Here is a 21,295-nt window from a genome sequence, read left to right as displayed (position 1 = left end):
GTTTGTTTTCTTACTAAAGATAATTATTGATATTTTTGTTCCATACATACTTATATCAAACAGAAAATCATGAAGTGAAAATACTCCCAAATCTCACAACCCAGGGAAAAACATTATTAACATTTTGGTTAATAGTCTTCTAAACATCTCTTTATAAACATACAAGCAATTCTATATAAATGGAAAATTTTAAGCTCACTACGCTATGTATATTTTCTAGGTCAATTTAAAACATGTTTATCATTTTTAGTAGCTGCATGGTATTACATTGTACCATAATTTAACTACACTGCATTTTGACGCTCAATTCCCTGGACACCTTAGAAGCAACATCACTGATAGATGTATTCTGCATCTTGCTGGGACTTTTGCCTTTAAGAAGGTGAGGCATGGTAGCTGACACCATTGACTTTACAGAGTCTGGGTAGGGGTTCATTAACTATTGCTTTAGTTTTGAAATCTCAAGGCTGGATAGAGGTGTTCTGCCCACAAAATAAAATGGTACTTTGCCCAAATTTACAGAAATAATTAATAGATGGAATTTCCCCAATGTTGACATTTACTTTCATGTATGTGATTACATTTTTTTTGCAGTCTGCTACCACTGTTTTGTATTCAACTCTAATAAAAAATGGTATAGGATTTACACAGATTTTCATAACTAATTATTTAAGACTATATATCAGGATTTCATGGCGGTCTGTGACTTTCAGAAACTCCGTCACTGGAGATCTGGTTCCATCAGATGGATTTAGGGAATATTCCTGAGGAAAACTCCACCCCCGTCCCAATCATGTCAAGAAAAAAAAATCGATTCGGCAAACTGAGTTTTTAAAAAAAATTCCGTAACGAAAGGACTGGCAGAGAAAACAGTATGCATTCAACATGTATTTAGCGCCAACTAAGTGCGGGGAACGATGCTAGAAGCCGGGGCGGTTCAGCCAAGGTGAATAGGACGCAGCCCGGATCTGGCAGGAGCTCGGAACAGGTGCACGGTGCTGAGAGCTCTGGTGGAGAGGCAGAACTTGGGGCAGGTGTCCTAGTCAGAAACCTCAAATTCTGAAAGCCATTACATCTCTCCTGCCTTGAAAGTCACGAAATATTTCCCCTTATCCTCAAATCAGTCGAGCTCAATTCCGAAGAAGAGCAACAAAAACAAAAACACAACAAGGCCTCCCCCATCCCGCTCCCTGCCAAACGCTGGAATAGTTCTAAACTTTCCCCGCAGGATAATAAAGTGTACCTTGCGGTACCGGCACGTCGTCTCCAGAAAACTACAAGTCCCAGTAGGTTGCGCGCACAGCACGGCGGATACTCTCCCCGTCTCAGCACGCCGCATTATGCTCCAATCCCGATCCGGGCCAGTAGCCGTGGCGGCACAGCCTGCTGGGACTTGTAGTCAGCTAGAGTCCCTTTCTCCGTCTGCGCAGACGCGCGCGGTCTCTGTTCGCCTAGCGGCTCTGCAGAAGGCCGGCCCCGGCTTCAAAGCTCCCCACCCCCATCCTGCTCCAGCCCCTCAGGGGTCAACCTCCTCCGGTCACGTGGGGAGCCTGACGTGCGGCGATTGGCCGTACGGGTTCAGGGGCGGGACGCAAGGCCCTGCGAGGTTGTGTGCCCCTTGTCGGGACGCTTGTTTGGCTGCTGCCGTCACCTCATGGCGACGCGGGTAGAAGAAGCAGCGCGGGGTAGAGGCGGCGGTGCCGAGGAGGCGACTGAGGCCGGACGTGGAGGACGGCGACGCAGCCCGCGGCCGAAGGTCAGTTTAGGGGGCGTCCGCGTTGTTGCTGGGCCGGGGGAATGCTCGGGCTACCTTTTTCGGGGTCCACCTCTTCACTCTCCCCGGTTTACCTTTAGCCACCGGACGAACATCCGGCCCTTATTTCTCTCGGGGGTGACGACAGTGGGAGCAGGTGGGGGGAGTGGGACTGGGATGGATGGAGTGGGAAGGGGCAACTGTTGGGACTTGGGGACGCGCGGCGGAGGGGGGAGGAAGGACAGGGGGCGCAGCCGGTTGGGAGGGGGAAGGGGTGCGAGGCGGGGGCGCGCCAGGTGTGACAGCCACGTGCGGCGGGCGCCGCTGGCACCACGTCTTTCTCCCAACCCCCGCCCTCCGCTTGCTCCCTGTGCTCCTTGTGCTGGGTGCTGCTATTGGGGTCCGCGGTTGGGGCCACGGGCTCGCCCTCGCGCCCGGCAGGTGCGCAGGGAGCGCTGCGGGGTGCGCGTGCGAGGCTGTTGCGCAGTAAGATAACCGCGCGGGAGCCGGAGCTGCTCTGCGCCCCGCTCCCCCCGCCCCCCTGCGCTCCCTGTCACTGAGCGCGCGGGCGGTCGTCGCGGGTCCGGAGGGGCCGCTCGGTCCCCAGACCCAGGCACCCAGCGGTCGTCTCTGGGCGCCACCGGCTTGGGTGCACGTGGGGCCGGCGATAGGGAGGCGATGCTGGAGGACCTGAGTCCCTCAGAGTTGGTAGCCACTTCGCATGGTAGCTGGTCTTCCCAATCCTGCCCCCCCTCACTCTTCTTGCTCTCCCCCCCTTTTCTTTCTTTCCCCTTTTTTTTTTTTTAAAATTTTTTTTGTGAGCGCGAACTTGACCGTCTCCCTGACCCTGCCCTTTGGTCTCTCAATCTGGAGACTGGCTAGACCGTTCCCCTTGCCTTACTTGACTCACGTCAAGGAGTTTTCAGTGTCTGCCTGGATACAGGAAAATCGAGACCTTCAGAATGGGAGAATTCCACTTGTTCTGGAGTCAGTGGGTGGAGTTTGAAAAAGATTGCACAAGGAATGGCGAACAGGGCTTTCAGGGTGCAGGAATGGAGAACTGCAGGGAAAGGGGCTGGGCAGGTGGGAACCCCCTCTCTATTTCCTTACACCTTAAACATCTTGAAACATTGGACCTCCTGCTTGATCACTCAGGGCTGTTTAATATTATAGTTAACCCTTGAACAATGCGGGGGTTAGGGGCACTTCCACCCCGACTAACTTTTGACTCCCCCAAAACTTAACTGCATAGTTGTCCCCCAGTATCCAAGGGGGATTGATTCCAGGACCCGCAGATACCAAAATCCAGCAGGGGATGTTCAATAACCCTATATGAAATGCTGAAGATCAGTGCGTACAGTTGGTGGCTCTCTGCGTCCATGGACTCCCAACCAGAGATGGAAAACAGTACAGGTATTGAAAATAAACACTGTGTATAAGCAGGCCACGCAGTTCAAACCTGTGTTGTTCAAGGGTCACCTGTACTTAATTATGCATTTGAATACTTGTAAAAATCCCTTCTGTATAAAATTACGAAATATTTTTTTCTAATGTGATCCGTGAACTTGAAAAAGGAGAACAAAGGTTCAGTTTACACGTGAGCAAGTGTCAAGAATTAGCTTTTTCGGGCCTGTTTCTAAGGTCAGGTATTTTTACGTCTCTGCATGAGGGTGTTACTACTTCTCAGTTACCTGTCTTTCTCTCCCTCTCTTTGTACTCTGAAAGAAAGATCCAGTACTTGCAGGCCTGAAAAAGAAGCTGTGGACCAAAAGTTCTCTAGGGATTCAACACTGTCACTTTGGACACTTCAGGCATTGCCTGATGGTGGGGAGCCAATCTCAGTGTTTGGTTTCATAGGTCCCCCAAGGGAGGACTCTGATAAAAAGCCACGCAATTGAGGACATAACCTCCCTTTTATGCCACTGGGATAAGGACAAAAAGTCTGAATAAGGAACTGAGGTTTAACCAACTAGCATTTTAAATGACAGAGATAAGAGGTAATGACTCTTTGAGGCAGCCCTTTGGTTAACAGCTGGATATGAATAGTCATGTGTCTGTGCTGTTCATTTTTGTTTACTTCTTGTACCTTCTTTGCTCATGCTTTTCTGGGCGTCTTTTTTCCTTCTGATTTCCAATTGACTTGTGATAAGGAATTAAAATACATGGGTAAATATTAGTTTTTGAATTTTCATTTAAAAAATTGGTTGACTGGCTTGCAAAAATCACTCAAGTTATTTCCTTATGACCCTAAATTTTTTATTTTCTCTGGGTCACTGAATTGAAAAAATATTCCTAATTCTAACATGTCCTCTGCTCTATTTTTCAGGAAGCAGAAATGATGTTTAATTGGGTTGTTTTGAAAATACTGAAGGAATTAAAAGTGACCAACTGCTTTGTCACTCTTCGGTTACGTTATGAGACTTAAAGTGAGAAGCAATTGGAGGTGGGCTTTATTGGTTCCTGGTGTTTTAACCATCTGCTTAGTCACTCTTGACCTGCTAGGTTAATTGTGGCATTGTTTCATAACTAAATCCATTTGAATGGTCTTTTGAGGTAACTTTTTTCTTCTAAAGTTAATATTACAGTTTATTTCTAGGGGGTCTCTTGAATTGTCTAAAACTATCCTGTCTAATATGATAGCCTCTAGTCACATGTGCCTACTTAAATGTTAAAATTAAATAAAAAAATAAAAATTCTGTTCCTTAGTCATACTAGCCACATTTCAAGTGCTAAGTAATCAGTGGGTCCAGTGGCTACTGTATTAGAGCAGATCTAGAGTATTTCCATCATTGTATAAAGTGCTAATGGACGACATTGGTCTAAAAAGATGGGATGCACATTTTCGGGTATTCCAGGCATTTTTTAGAACACCAGGCTCATTCATATTACTTCCTAAACCCCTATGTAGAATTTGTTCTATAAAGATTGAGCAGTTAGTTTTAGGCTTGCAGAAAAATTGAGCATAAATTGCAGAGTTCCCATATATCCCCCACACCCTTTTTCCTTATTATTTACATCTTGCATTAGTATGGTACATTGTTAGAATTGAGGAACCAATGTTGATATACTATTACTAACTAAAGTCCATAGTTTACATGAGGGTTTCTTGGTGGTGTACATTCTGAGTTTTCACGGCATATTTGCACACACATTAACTCTTTCAGCATCACATGGATGCTCTGGAGAAGGCTGGGCAGCTGTCATTGCCCTTATTTACAAATGACAAACTGCTCACCAAGGGCCAGTGATTTGCCCAAGGGGTGAAGCTGAGTCTGGAACCCAATAAATATTCTTTCATCTACACTACAGTAATAAGTAGTGTAGTAATGGGTAAATAGTATGGATTTTGGAGTCAAGACTCTTGGCTCTCTGCCATTTATTAGCTGTGCAACCTTGGACAAGTTTCTCAATCGTTCTAAGCCTCAGTTGCATCATCTTTAAAGTGGGGGTGACGCTAATACCGACCACATCGGATTGTTGTGAAGAATAAGAGTTGATGTGAATCATTCAGCAGTGTTGGGCACATAGAATTTTACTTCGTTTGAAGGGGAGACTATATGAAAGATCCATTAATCTTTTAGGGTGCTGTTAATTTTGTAAATCCATTTTCCAACCTTTGTATTCTTCCCTCTTCCCAGAATCTGTGATAGACACAATGAGGAGAAATCAGTTCACCGTGGGGCAAGAGTATGGGGTAGGAAGAAACCATTTCGTTATCTTGTTTTTCTCCCCATTTGCGGACTTGATGAATTTCCACTCTTCGGGCACACAGATGAAGTAGTAAGAATCAAAGTGATCTTCTATTTACAACATTGTTGTCTAATTCTGTCATCAAGCTTTGGTAAATTTCATTTTCACATGAACCAAACAGGCAAAGCAATAATGAGAGCAGACCAGCCACAGCATATTCCTCTAGTAATACCACGGTTTTAGACTATAATATGCTACGTGTATTTATTGTATGTGACTGGAAGGTGTTTCATATATTATTTTGTGTGTCGTTTATATTGATTTTGGCTAGAGAAGTTTTAGTTAGGAATGCATGTCAAATCCAGATGCCATAATACAGGGTGCATGTGATTTGCTTTTGTGTGGGATTCTTCCCAGAATTCACTATAATAGATTTCTTTTCAATGGATATACTGTTCAGATTTTACACTGTGTAGAGTTGTGTTTCAAAGGAAAGATATTTATGAGTCCTCACTGTTCCCTGCACTGTGCTTGGCACTTACAATGTGCTTGCATATGAATATGTCCTTTGCATAGTAGGTGGTATCCCCAGGTATGTAGATAAAGCATCTGAGGCTCAGTCAGGGATAAAAAACAACAACAAAAAGCCCTTTGCTTAAATAACATAGCTCAGAGCTGGTGATGTTGACCTAGAGTTGGTATGTGTAATTGATAGTGCAACTCATGTACCCTACTGCATGGACAGTTTCTGCTTACCTAGTAAGCTTTCACCCACTGTCCTGAAGAAATCCCTTTGCCTCTTCCTCTCCTTCCCACCCTCCTCCCCCCAGTTCCTTTTCTGATTATTAGTAACTTTTAGTTAATGTGACAGTATTTAAAATGTGTAGTGTACACATTTAATATAGTATTTATCAATATTGAGAATTAGTTATGTTTAAAATATTCCCAAGTGGGACATTTCCAGAAGAAGATAAAAATAGGTCAGGTGATCCTTTAAGGATTTGAACCCTGAGAGTGTATTTTAATGATTCAATTTATTTCCTAATTGAAATTCTCTTGGTACTTACAACTACTTAAATTTTATTGCTTAAAGGAAAAGATATATAAAACGACCAGTGTTGTCCTCCTGTGCTATCAAAATAATTTTATTAGCATTTCTTGCTCAGGGTGTTGATTTGCATTGTTTCATTTCCAAAATGTCCCCAGAATGACCCTCATCCCCCACTTCCTGCTCTAGTCTACCATGAGTAATATTGCTAAACCCTACTTTTTGATTTTTCTTCTTTCCCTCCTCTCAGGAAGGTCAAAGTAGAATGGTTTGGCAAGGAAGATGTACCAGTAGCTTAGAAGTACATTTCTTTAAGGATTTTTTGGATTGACATGTGGGCCATATTAAAAGTGAGAATGTAGGTGTTTTGCATGATTTGCAAGTGCATCCTTATTCAGATATTATTGTAACAGTTCTGCTGCACACTAGCAATTTATATTAATTATATCTAGTATTCTTACTACTCTAGAAGGTAGGTACTGTTTATCCCTAGTTGACAGAAGGAAACGGAGAGATTGACCTCTCCCTGGCCACACAGGAGGTAGTAGGTGGTATATTCAGTGACAGCTGTTCCCCCTATTCCATGTGGCTTGTGCTCTCTTAACACATTTTTTGAGGGTAGTAAATAAAAATGTGGTCCTTGTTGAATGTGAGCCAAACTTGGGGGTAGGTATGAAAACAAAGTACGAAGGGTGGGGTTGGGTCTTTAGGGCTACGGAAAAGCTCTTGTAACCCAGGAACCAGGGGAGTTTTCAGCCTTATAGGTCTAATACCTTTTGTTTCATTCACTTAGGCACTAGGTTGAACTTAAGACATATGACTTGGGACGTGTGCTGTACTGAAATTCCCTGCAAAGGCACCTCCATGTGTAATTTGGATAAATTGAAAGGTAGAGGGTTTAGAGAGACCCCTGTTTTAGAACTTTTAAGGGCCCCACGACAGCATGTTAACAAAGAGCTGGAGTTGTCTGGGTCAGTATGACAAGGAAACAAGGCCTGATGTTTCAGGGGTGCATCATGGGTACATGTGGAGCTGGCGAAGAGTGACTCCATCAGTTGGGACAGGGATGTTCTGTTTAGGTACTTCATAAAAGCAGAGGACCATTTTACATCCCAGGAGTCTGTGGCTTAAAGATGCCAATTATGTGACCCGGCCCTGCCCCTGTGCAAAGTGTGTCAGGCTCAAGCATATTTCAGTAGCTTTGGGCATTAAAATCTTTGAATTTCCTTTTGCTTCCTAGATAGGTGTTTAGGCTAACAGGTACCGCTCAGATTGTAGATAATCATTGAATTACAGTTTTAGAGCTAGAAGTGATTTTGCAAATCATGGAGTCCAGCAGCCTTTATTTTTTATAAAAGAAATAGCCATAGAAGTTAAATGTGGTATCTAATGCCATCATCCTCATTTTAAAAGGCAAGTGCTGTGCACAGTCTAATAGAGATGTTAGCACCTATTGCTATAGGTAGTAGCCCCACTAGATTTCACCTACAAGAGATCATGAGGCCAAAGCAGCTGTGTCCTTCACCAGCGGGGGAAGTCAGGTTCCCTCATCCTGACGTCAGCACTGGTTTGCCCCTCTTTTTTCTCATTTACCTATTAATGCCTCCATGTGTTACCCCTGTCTTCATGCAGACTGTGACATATCTTTCTGGGGCCTTTTGCTGCCAAAAGTGAGGAGTTGGGACAACTACAACTTACCTTGCCTCCAATTTATATCCCTCAGAAGTCCGTCATTGCTCTGGCTTTACTCGTATATTCATTTATTAATTTTTTGGATAAGAGCTTTATGTAGGTATAATTCACATACCATACAATTAATACAAGATTTAAGTATTTAAGTATTGGGAAGCTTTCAAGCTCATGGTGGCAGATAATTTTCAAAAATTTTAAATTTTTCTTGAAAACTCAGGTTTTATACTGGCAACAAATATTGTCAGTTGTTTGCCTTGAAGTAATAGGCTCACTTCATATATTAGAGAAAATGTCTGCCAAATACCCAAGTCTGAATAAACAACCAGTTTGTCTTTAAAAAAAAAAGAAACAAGGTAATCCATGAAAAAAGCTGCTAGTTAGGCTCATAATTCAAACAACTGCGTTACCCTATTTCCCCGAAAATAAGACCTAGCCAGACCATCAGCTCTAAGGTGTCTTATGTAGCAAAAATTAATATAAGATTGTCCGGCTACATCTTATTTTCAGGGAAACATGGTAGTACTTTTCCTCAAGATTGCCAGTCAGACTTTGGTGCGCGGCAGAAGTGCTTTATGTGTACTCTCTGTGTCTTCACATAGAAAGATGTGTACTCAAGGGTTGATATTTAATACAAACTGAAAATTTTTATTGCTTCTTCAAGGGCGTTTTTAAGTAGAAATGGTTTCCCCCTCCTCTGCCCTCAGTGAATACATGGTGGTGAAGAAAACCATGACTTTTAGTATAGTTTTGTGCCACTGCCTTGATTTGTGCTAAGGAGCCAGCAGTGTTTCTCATTACTGCTTTTGCACCACTGGAGTACATGTCAATCCCAAAAAGACAAATAACATCTCAGTATTATCATGAAAATAGTTTTTGAGCTTGCAGACCACCTGGAACGGTCCACAGATCGTAGTTTGAGAACCAATTGCACCAGGATTTTATCAGAAGTGGGGTCTGCTTTTCCTCGTTTCATCTTTCCCACGACCATGCTGTCAGAAGAGAATAGGCTTCTTATTCATGGCCTTATTCCTAAGACTTGTTCTTAGAAATGTTACATCCCAATTATTACTGACTCAGCTGCTTCATCTTGCTAGTGGAGCGATTCAGTAAACATAGCAACCAAAATATTTTTACATTTAATTCCTGAGGACCAGTATAAAGTTAGCTTTTATTTGCTAAAGGCTTGAAGAACGTTCTAAACCAAAATATATTCATCAGGATTCTTCTGTGGGTGGTAAAATATACATAACATGAAATTTACTGTTTTTACCATTTTTAGGCATATAGTTCAGTGGGATTAAGTACATTAACAGCGTGCAACCCACAGCACCAGCCATCTGAACTTTTTCATCTTCCCAAACTGCAGCTCTGTACTCCATTTTCCTCACCCCCAGCCCCTGGCACCCAACCCTTCTATTTTCTGTCTCTGATTTTGACTATTCTAGGTATTTCATGTAAGTGGGATCATAACAATGTTTTGTCCTTTTGTGTCTGTTGTTTTTAACTTAACATAGTGACTACCAGGTTCATCCATGTTGTAGCATGTGTCAGAACTTTTTCTTCCTGTTTAAGGCTGAATAATATTCTAATGTATGTATATACCACATTTTGTTCATCCATCTGTTGATGGACATTTCGATATTAATCATGATTCTTAACTTTAAATGTGATTCTTTAGAACTTCCCCCATAGAAGTATTACTTCCATACCGCGCTCAATAAATGTAGGTCTCAAATAATGGCTTTTTTCCCCTTCCTACTTTCCCCCTAGTTTATCTATATAATGGAATAATCTCACTATTTTAGAATTGTATGGCTAACCTAAATAATGTATTAAATGATGTATTAAAATGCCATTAATACATTAAAACTTAGTGTATTAATGGCACATAGCAATTAGTAAATTTTAGGTTTTTTTCCTTTCTCTTCTCTCTCAGAACTAGCCTTAGATACACTATGTTAATCCTCTGTTATTATTCCATGTATCTCAAACAGTAGGCTTAGATATTGACCATGTGATTCCACTTGGGAATAGTTAATTATCCATGATTGAATTTTTTTAAACAAAGTGATTTAGCAGATATCCTAGCCATAGTTATAAATCGAGGCCAAGTTTAAATGAGATATTTCAATTTGCAGAATTGTTTTAAGAAGGAAATAAATGAGAACTGCTACAAAACTCCACTCTTAGTAGATCTCACTTCTATCATCCTGTAGAAGACTTGAGTGTAAAGATTAGGGGGGACAGCCCCAGAGGTGTGTAGAGCAGGGTGAAGGGAGAATATATGAAATGAGATACAAACTCCTGCAATCTTCAGACTGAGTTTGGGGTAGTGGTGGAAAAATGAATAAGTATAATACTGTGATTATCAACACAAAACTTAACTTCATTACAGTTAAATAATCAACTTTAGAGGTCTTTTTTTAAAAAGTGAAAGTCATACATTCACATAATAAATAAGTTAAAATAGAATGAAAGGTATAAAATGAAAAAATAAGTCTCCCTTCATTTCTAATTTCTAGGTCCACACTCCAGAGATAAACGTGGTGAGCGATTTTGGTACTATCCTTGTAGAAAACTTTTATCCATGCACTGGCTTACGTATGAATACATTTATTTATACTGACATGTTCGTCCTGTACCAGATGTTTATCTTTTTGCCTACTCACTGAGACCTTGGCATTCTGTCCATATTGACACGGATATACCTTATTTTTTTTAATAGCTGCACAGTTTTCCTTGTATGGATGACCATTATTTATTTAACAAGTTCCTTATTGGTAGACAAGCAGTGGTTTGGTGAATAAATAGCCTTTGCCCTTGAGTGAGAGTATCTGTGGAGTAAACTAGTGGTGGAATCGACTGTGAAAGTGAATGTGCATTCAGGCATTGATAGATACTGCTAAACACCTCTACAAAACCAATGCTCTACCAGCTTACACTCCCCAGGACTGTACTGAGGGGCCTGTTTGCCCACACCAAAGTTTGCTTTGTTTTGTAAAATCCTTTAAAATCTGGTAGGTAGAAGATGGTATCTTACTTTGATTTGTGTTTTGATTTGTATTTCTTTAATTATGAATGAGGTTGAATATGTTTTTGTATGTTGGGTATTTTTAATTTAACTGTGTTTGCTTGTTTAAAAACCCTTGAACATTGGGTCTCTGACTCATTTGAAGCCCTTACTAATGTCTTTTGGCTAGTGCAAAGTTTTCAATTATTTAGTAAATTGATTTTACTCTCCTTTAAAGAATAAAATAGCTTCTGAGTTTTTTGATTTCCTTAGAAAGGCCTTTCCCATGCCAAGGTTATGAAAAGATTTTTACTTAGGACTTCTATTTCTTTGTGGTTTTCATTTTTCATGTTTCAGTCTTGGAGAGGTGAGATAGGATATCACTTTTCCCCCCGTATGGCTTGGAGATATCTCAAGTCATTTCTTTCCTTCAAATCATTTTAATTTGAAATGACGTCATTTTTAATATAGTAAATTCCCATATATCATGGGTCTGTGTGGTCTGGTTTTGAAGACAGTGCTATGTAATTAGGAAGTCTCAGACAAGTATTTCATGCCTGAAATAAAAATAAGATCTCACCTTTGGAAGTTTATATTTTGAGATATTAGGAATTTATTGTTTTAAAGAGTACAGGCATGTTGTAGAGACATGTACACCAGAATATAATTATATACTAGTGCACAGTCATACATCATTTTATCTGTTACAAATAAAACCCTTTAATTTTATTTCATTCCTTTGTTCTAACACAGTAAAACAGACTACTATTTAAGGGAGGCATTGAGTTATATAATACATATTTTAAAGACTTTGATCCAAAATGGTTAAAGCAGAATTTTGAGATGAATGATTGATAAAGCGTTGGCTGTCTGGAAAACTTTGCTATCCAGAATAATTCTTTGAAATATTAAAATATTATAGTTTTGTTATACAAACTATTTTAAATGACTCATATAAGGCTTAAGTCACTTTTCTAATTTAAAAAGCACATGAACCCACCAACTCTATCCACCTATTACAAAAATAAAGAAGCACATGAAAATGCAATTTTTAAAATAGGGATGTTTGTAAAATTTGTATTTGGAAATGTAAAAGCCCCTGAAAATACTGGAAACGTTCAGGATGGAGGTTCATATTTAAAAGCTAAATACAGTGGCTTGTGGGTGTCCTGAGCTGGTACGGGGTTGTCAGCATTTCCCTGTGAGTTGCTGCTTCCTTTGCTGGCTCACACTGAGTGGGCCAGCGTGCCCTCGCGGCCTCCCATTCCTCTTTGGTAGTTGACAACTCTTAGGGTAAGTTATTAGAAGCAGGGTTGCAGGGGTTTTTAGAGATAATTTATACTAAGATGCGAAGTTTTTTTTAAAAAAAACCCAACCATATGCCTTAAATAATCACATAAAATTGTTTATAGATATCTGTACCCCCAAATTAATCCTGTCTCCCCTTCCTCGATCTCAGAGTTAATCACTACAAAAAATGGTATGGGCCTTTCTCAATGTTTTTCTAGTCATACTGGTATATCTAGCATGCTATGTATTTTTAGACGTTTTAACTTATTAGATTCATTTTATAACTGCATGAGTGATCTGTTTGACTTTGACCTTTGACTTGCCAAGGCTGACGGATGAAGTGAGGGGGCGGTGCAGTGGAGAGCATAGGCTCTTGAGTTTGATAGACCTGGTTTTGAATTTTGCGGGCCCTTTCTACTGATCTTGTGTCAGTTACTTCGCCTCACTAAGTCTCATTTTCCTTATCTGGGAACAATAAGACTTACCCCGCAGTTGGATGGGAAAGGTTAAATGTGGGGTAACTGGGCTTACGTTCTGAAGGTTCCTTTTATCTACTTGATCGATTTCTTTGGGAACCCAAGTCAAGCTAAGGATCCCTCCCCAGGAAAATGCATAAATGTGCACAAGCCTTCACACCCTCTCTCTCCAAAGGTCGGGCGGAGACTCCTGGGGCCAGGACTGTGATTTCTGCTTTCAGCACATGCCTGCCACTGGCTGAAGGCGTTCTAGCTCATTTAAGCAGATGGTAGTTGAAATAATTAGGAAGTGAATGTGGGTGTTGGCTTTTTTTTTTTTTTTTTAGACCAGTCTTAGTAAAAGAACAACCATTACTGACAACATTTAAGCTCTTTAAACAAAACAAGCCAAAAAAAATATGGTGTTTAGCTTCAACAGTATTTGAAAGAACATAACTAAAAGTTTTAAATTTAAAATTATTCTTTCTCTGTATTCAGAGTACAAGGGAAAGAAACTTAATTTTTTTTTCTTTTAGGCTTTTAATTCCCATGCAGTCTCAGTTTCAAATGTATTGATCCAAGAAGCTATTACAACTAATAGATGAATACAGAATATTCATGTTCATTCGCAAAAATTTCTGTAATAGTTATTCTTTGCTTCTACAATGAATTGTTGATTAACAGGTGATTGTCCATTTTGAAGGCATTTTTTCTTCAGTGAAGGAGTCCTCTTAGCTCCAAGTATTGAGTCAGTGGAAGGAAGATGGAGAAATGTATCCTTTGACAGAAGAGGAGTGGCTGGGGGAAGGGTTATGGGGGTTTAGGGTTCTAGTAGACTCTTCTGGGGCCAAATGGTGTGCTCTCCAGTGTCTGTCAGGCTACAAGAGCTATATATGCTGCCCCTTTAAATAAGCATTTTCTCTTCCTCTTGTCTTTTCTAACGATAGGTACTATATTAGAGAATTCTGTTCATCTTGGTATTTTAAAAAAAATGTAATGAAGGTAGCTCATGGTCAAAAGGTAAAAACAGGCATGCTGTGAATGCCCCATGGTCTTCCCCTCTGACCCCACTCACCCAGTTTCTCTCCATTAATATATTTCTTATACACCGCTCCACGTCCACCCAAATTGTGGCATACAATGCATACTATGGGGTAGTTTTCTTTTTCCCTTTTCAACCTATCCTTACAGATCAGTAACTATACAACTACCTTATTCTTTTTGAACAGATGCTATTGTACTCCACTGTATGGGTGTACCACAGTTTAGTCCATTATTGATTGACATTTAGGGTATTTCTGATTTTTTTTGTTACTACAAATAATGCTGCATAAATATCCTTATGTGTGTCATTTCACAAATCTACTGGTTTATTGGTAGGAAAAATGGATAAGAAATTAATTTGCTGGTCAAACCACATGTGGCATGATCATTTTTTTCCCAACATCTTATGAAAATTTTCAAACATACAGTGAAATTGAAAGAATTTGATACTGAATAATCTATATTGCCACCACCTAGATTCTACCATTGACACTTTACTTGACTTTTCACTTCTCTGTCCATCTGTCTCTTCCCCCATGAAGCCATGGTATTAAGTATGTACATGCTGAGTTTTAACAAATTCATGCAGCTCTCTCTGTAACCAAACCTTCATCAAGACACAGGCCATTCCCATCACCCAGAATGTTCCCTTGTGCCCCTTCCCAGACAATCCCCATCCTGAACTGGACTCCTTAGTGGTTAAACCAATTTATTCCCCAGGCAGGAATGCTTGAGAGTAACCCACACCCTCTCCCACAGAATGTGGTCAAAGTTTTTGATGTGAAAAAGGGGATCTGCCAGTTTTAAGTTATGTTTCTCTTATTGTGAGTAAAGTTAGGCATATGTTTACAAGACACTTGTATTTTCTTTCTGTGAATTCTTGCTTCATATCCATATCGTTTGCCCATTTTTATTGGGTTATAGGTCTTAGCATTCTTTACTTCATTTGAGAATCCATTTATGTTAAATAGAAGATTAATTTTTTAGAATTTTTAGTACAATTTACATACATTCTGTGATGCTTCCAGTGTTCTGTTATTAATGCAAGTAGGTTTCTTTTTGAATGATTTTTTAGATTCCAGGAGTAATGAAAATTCACTGTGGTAAAACTAGAAAACATAGTGAAGCAAAAAGAAGCACCACCCATAATTATATTATTTAAAAATAACCATTATTAATATGTAGATGTATTTCCTCCCAATACTTTCGATGTGAGGGTGTATATGCATATATGTATGTACACATCCACATATGTGTGTATGTGTAAAATATGTGGTGCATACTGTTTTGTAATTTAGTTTTATACATAGTATTTTGGGAACCTCTCTCCCCGTTAGTAAATAGACTTTTGTAAGATGGCTAGGCCAGAACAAGGATGTGTGTCCAGAAGACAAAAAGTAGTCACAAAAGCAGTGTCTTATTATGGTTCAGAATGTGGACTCAAGCTAGACTGCCAGGGTTCATATCTTTGCTGTTATTTACTAACTGACCTTAGGCAAGGTACTTAACCATGCTGCAGTTTGCCCACCTGTAAAATGGAAGCAATAATAGTACCTATCTTGTGGCATTATTATGAGGATTCAATTAGTTAATGTAGGAAAGTGCTTACAGTGATGCCTGGGTGTAGCAGTTGTGGTGTAAGTGGTAGCTGCCGCTGCTGTTTATGCAAGTGATGTGCCCAAGGAAAGACATCCAGAATGGCTATCAGATTGGGCAGCACAGGAGTTGTATTGGCCACATGAGGTAGAATTCTCTGCTTAAGGAGATGAGGGCTGAGAAATCGTTTACAATTTGAGTAAAGTTATTGGCCTCAAAATTTGCTTCATATGAGCCCAATGCAGAACCTCAAGTTGCTTCTTGAAAGAATAGTCTTTACAAACTGGGACCTGCTGTAGAGTATTTGTAGACTAGGATTTGAATCAAACCCATCTGGAACTGGGCTTATTCATAAACAAAAAGATTTTGTAGAGCCAAAGTAAGTCCTCTATTAGCAAATGTGAAAAACACATCAAAATTAATTGCATGGGAGAGAAGGGAAATAAAATACTGTCTTGCTTTCCTAATGATAAAGTAATAATAGTATTTTTCTCTGACTTCTGTAATAACGCTTAGGTGCTTTCATGGCTGGTTTTCAGCAGCCTTTTTGGTCCCTTGTTGCTCTCCATCAACCGGCATTTGAGTGCCTTTTATATATAAACTATTGCTAGGAGGATGTGCTTGCCAAATAAGTGATAGTAGACTATGTGTGACAGAAATTTAGAGGTGAAAGGAGTATCTGGAAAGACAAAAAATAAGAAGTATTAACTGAAAATAGAGATAGAGATTGATGAGATAAAATTAGGACAACATGAGGTATGATGGTTGTGTACTGTACAGATTAACTTAATATCTTTATGTTCAGTGCCACCAGCTGTTAATTTGAGTTGGATGAATGTTTTGGATTTTCTAAAATCTTTAAACTGTCTTTTCTCTATCTGTGGTAATTGTAGTTGACCTGTATGCCTTTAATCTGAAAGCCAGAGTAACTTTTAATTAAATCTCCTATGGCATTTTGAAATAGGTGAATGTATTATGCCTTTTGTCCAAAATTGAGAGAATGAAAAACAGTAATAAGAGGAAATATTTGCAAATCATATATCTGATAAGGGACTTGTATCTAGCATGTAAAGAACTCTTACAACTCAATAATAAAATAACAGATAACCCAATTAAAAAGTAGACAAAGGATCTGAAGAGACATTTCTCTAAAGAAGGTATACAGATGACCAGTAAGCACATGAAAAGATTCTCAACATTATTAGTCATTAGATGAGATACCTTCACACCAATTAGGATGGCTATCATCAAAAGGACAGTGTTGAGGTGAAGCAATTGGAACCCTCATACACTGCTGGTGGGAATGTAAAACGGCTGACTCACTTGAAAAACAGTGTGGTAGTTCCTCAGAAGGTTAAAATACAGAGTGACCATATGACCCAGCAGTTGCATTCCTAGGTACATACCCCGGAGAAATGTAAACAAATGTTGACATAACATCTTGTGCGTGAAGGGGGGAAAAATGAAGTACTGATATATACTGCAACTACAAGGTTTCATCTATGAACCCTGAAATCATTACGCTGTGTGAAAGAAGCTGGACGCAACAGGCCACATATTGTATGATTCGTTTATATGAAATGTCCAGAATAACCATACATGGCGACAGAAAGTACATTAGTTATCTAGCGCTGCGGGTAATGGGAGGATTAGGAGTTTATAGTCAGAGTACTGAGTTTCTTTCTGAGGTGAAGAAAATGTTCTAAATATGATTGTGGTGATGGCTGCACAACTCTGTGACTACATTAAAAACCAGTGAATTGTACATTTTAAGTTGGTGAATTGTATGTGAATTACATCTCAACAAAGGTGTTATGAAAAATCACTAACAGAACTAAAAAATTACAAATTAACCAATTTCCTTAACGTAGATTTCTTAAAATTGATACTAGGAGAGTCCTCAGGTTTTCCTTGGTGAAAATTATTTATGCTTCCCGTCTTCCACCAAGTTGTTGCTCATTATATTTTGATATGGTTTGACATCACGCTTTCTGGTATTATGTGGGTTTTATTATTACACATCTGAGAAATTCTATTATGTGTTAGAGAATGTATCTTTATTTTAATTATCTTTTAACAGACTTTCAACAATATTTAAAGCCATCATTGTGGTTTTGTAACCCTATTCTTAATACTAATGGTTTTCAGAGAATAGGTTTGAAAATTATCTTTTAAAAATTGGGGAAGATGGTATTAATTGTACTTTTTTTTTCTCCCCTCTGCATTGCCTTTGTGTAAAGGGTCTCTATTAACATTATCTATGTGTCCAACTAGTACATGGCAGCTTAATATTTGACATACGGTAGAGGTGGCACTAGTAGTTATATATATATATATATAAGGTGGTGTTAAAATGATCACTTTGCATTTGGTGTGCTATTCATACTTCTTTAGTATGTTATTTGGGTATCTTAATGGCTTTAAAAAGTTTCTGCACTAATGGAATTTAACAAAGGGCATTTCCTAAACCTTCATCATGAATTTTTAAATAAACTTAATACCAATGGATTATACTTGAAAACACTACTGTGGAATGCATTACATACAAAAATTTAAAGTGAAATTTTAAAATTTTTTGAAATTTAAGATTCTTCACTATTTGTAAGTTTTTAAAATCTGAATTAGGTTTAGAGTATGGCGTCAAACCTTAACTCTGAAAACAGACAACCCATTTCCCCATAATGCATTACTTAACTCTTTTACTGCGTTAATTGGTTTCAAGGTTTTTTTTTAATCAAAATGTGTCAGAAATCCGCAAAAAATAAAAAGTTGATAATTTTGACTATTTTATGTATTTAATAACATTCTGAACTGCTTTGTACATAAATGACATATTTATTTTAAACCTTTGTTATATGGTTTAAATAATAAATTTACCATTATATTGAATTTTAGCAAAAAATACTGAAAACATACTAAGTGGCATCAATTAGATTTAAGTATAAATTAGAATCAAATGGCATTGATGACATAAAAAATTGATTACAAAATGTTACACAATATGGCATATGCAAAACATCTTTGTTGTTTAGTGCAAGCCACAGGAAAACATCTGAATGTCACAGCAAAAGTGTTAAATGAAAGTATTACGTGTATATTATTCTTATTTTTAAAATATCATAAAAAGCAACACATCTCTAATCTTTCTCTCCAAAGGGAAATATTTCTGTTTTGGTCCTTCATAACTTTGGAATAATGTATAAATTACAACTTTTAGAATAAACCTTATCAAACATCCATTCAGGAAAGTATACAAAGCACAAATGTTTAGGCTTAATGAATTTTCACAAAGTGAGCGTCTGTACTGCCCCATCTAGGTCCAGACAGAGAACATTTCCAAGGACCCCAGGAAGCCCAACCCTCCACAGTGACCGCCATCCAGATTTCCAGCACCACTGCTTAGCTTTATATATATGGGTGGTTTTTAAACTTTATATATATAGATGGTTTCCTGCAGTGTGTTCTTCTGGCACCTTCCTTGCAACATTCGATCTATGAGACTCATCTGTGTTGCTGTATCTAGTAGTAGTTTCTTCTCATTGCTGGATGGTATGAACATACTAGAATATATCCATTCTTCTGTTGATAGACATTTGGGTTGATTCCATTTTGGGGCAGTTACGAATAGCATTGCTCTAAACATTCTTGGCCTTCAGCTGTACATATGTACACATTTGGGTAAAATTCTAGGATTAGAATTAACTGGATTAGAAGGTATCCATCCATGTTGCTGAAGAGTTTTTCAAAGTGGCTGTACCAACTTTAAAAAGCACAGTACTTGATTTATCAATGTTAGGCTATAAAAGATAAGGATTTAACTCCCTTATCCTCTGCTTTGAAACTTTAAATTAGTTTTTCAGTTGGATATTATGATAACTTGAAATAATCTCTGTTCTCCCATTAACTTTGGAAAGTAGCTTTTGTCCACTTGTGGTAAGAGAAAGGTTAGATACCTTCCCCCTCAATTGTATTATTCAAAACAGGAAGAAGCCCTCTTTGATACTGAGAGGAAACGTACAGATTCTAAATTTGTGCCACATCATATGATTAAGCAGTGTTAACAAAGGGGAAAATCTCATAAATAAATGGGGTTAACAATATAGAAGAGAGAGTAAGGTAAAATTACTGATTGGAGAATAAAATACTAGAATAAAGTGCTCTCTTCCGTGCCTACTACCATCTGTATTAGGGTAGGGATAGCTGTTTAAAACATTATTCTCAAAATTTCTGTGGCTTAACATGAGAGAAATTTATTTTCTTGCTCCTCTATTAGTGGTTTTGTGTGGCCAGTATGTGGCTTTTTGTGTCTGGTTCTTTCACGTGGCTTAATGATTTCGAGGTTCATCCATGAAACCTTGTAGTTTAATAATTGTGGTGTGGGTATTCTTTGTAAAAGCGTGACTTTCCTTGTCGGTACATGGGATTTAGGGCTCCAGGCTGCTTTTATTTCTGAGGGTCTTGGAGACCTGCATTCAGCCAGAATGTGTGCTTCTAAGAATAAAAGTCTTGTTGCAGAAGGGACAGTCATCACTTGGGCGCTCACATTCCATTGGGACTCCCACCTAGCTGTGAGGGCTGGCAGATGTGGTCCCTGGCTGAGCACTTGTCCAGCCAGCATTGCCAGCTCATAGGATATTGGAGGAGCATAGGTTTATGCTGGATAACTAGGGAGCCTTCTCTACTGCACCATCTCCTTGAAGCTAAGACCAGAATAATGTTTTTAATTGAGGTAAAATCGGTATACAACATTATATAAGTTTCAGATGTGCAGCATTATAATTCAACATCTGTACACACTACAAAGTGATCACCACCAAAAGTCTAGTTATAGTTATCATCAAGACAAGAATAATTAATGTTCATTAACTTGGGATAATTTCATGTCTGTTAAGATGTTAATTAAATGGTGAGCTTTATATAGGGAAAGAAGTTTAGCTTTACAAATAAATGGCATTTCTTGCTTCCTTAAGTACTACTTTCTTGTGTGATTTGTTTTAACTTTAATTTTTTTACACTTTACAGATGGTTCACCTCTCATTCAAATTTAGGAACTACCTACTTCATGTACATCCGTTTTACAAAACAACTAAGCAAACAGCTGTCAGCCTGTGGTGTGCCATTGGTTGTAAACATTGATTACATTTGATTTAACCCCTCTTTCCATCTTTTTTCTCCTCCCTTCCCTCTAGTTTGTGATTGGCACAATGGAAGAAACTGGAATGTGCGGGCTAGGAGTGAAAGCGGATATGTTACATAATTCTCAGTCAAACACTATTCTTCAGCATCAAGATTCAAATTATGGTGGCACAAATAACAAGCATTCACTGGAAGAGGATGAAGGCAGTGACTTTATAACAAAGAACAGGAGTTTGGTGAGTCCAGCGTACTGCACACCAGAGGCAAGAGAGGAAATTCCTGGGCGAGAAGCTCGAACAGATCCCCCTGATGGTCAGCAAGATGCAGAGTGCAGCAGGAACAAAGAAAAAGCCTTAGGTAATAACATCTGCTCAGTGCTTGGGCCTTGGCCCACGCAGCTCCTTTACTTATTCCTGCCGCACAGGTGATTATGAAGGTGGCCAATACTTAGGTTGTGTTGTTAGGCTGCTGCATCTGTTGTCTGTCGTGGGGTCTGTCTGCCTGTCTGCTGCAGTTATGTGCGGGTGCCGAGATAGTGGAGTGGGGAGTTCTAAGTAACCAAGAACTGGCTTTCGCGAAAA

The 21,295-nt window shown here is 39.1% G+C and overlaps 1 protein-coding gene across 2 annotated transcripts in view; it reads left to right on the top strand.

Moving 5' to 3' along the window:
- Window positions 1-1,586: 1,586 nt before the first annotated feature.
- Window positions 1,587-21,295, top strand: part of TXLNG (taxilin gamma) — a 43,404-nt gene continuing 23,695 nt past the window's right edge. The window contains exons 1-2 of one of the 2 annotated variants that reach the window (XM_081041741.1): window positions 1,587-1,756; window positions 20,768-21,071. In XM_081041741.1, coding sequence (XP_080897867.1) covers window positions 1,655-1,756; window positions 20,768-21,071 — 406 coding nt within the window. In that variant the 5' untranslated portion in view covers window positions 1,587-1,654. Of the gene's footprint in view, window positions 1,757-20,767; window positions 21,072-21,295 lie in introns of those variants that run through there. The other variant, XM_081041742.1, reaches the window with a different exon arrangement.

Source organism: Rhinolophus hipposideros (genome assembly GCF_964194185.1).
Source record: "Rhinolophus hipposideros genome assembly, chromosome: X".
Lineage (NCBI taxonomy): Eukaryota > Metazoa > Chordata > Mammalia > Chiroptera > Rhinolophidae > Rhinolophus > Rhinolophus hipposideros.
Note: the sequence above shows the minus strand (reverse complement) of the source record. Positions and strands in the feature narration are given on the sequence as shown.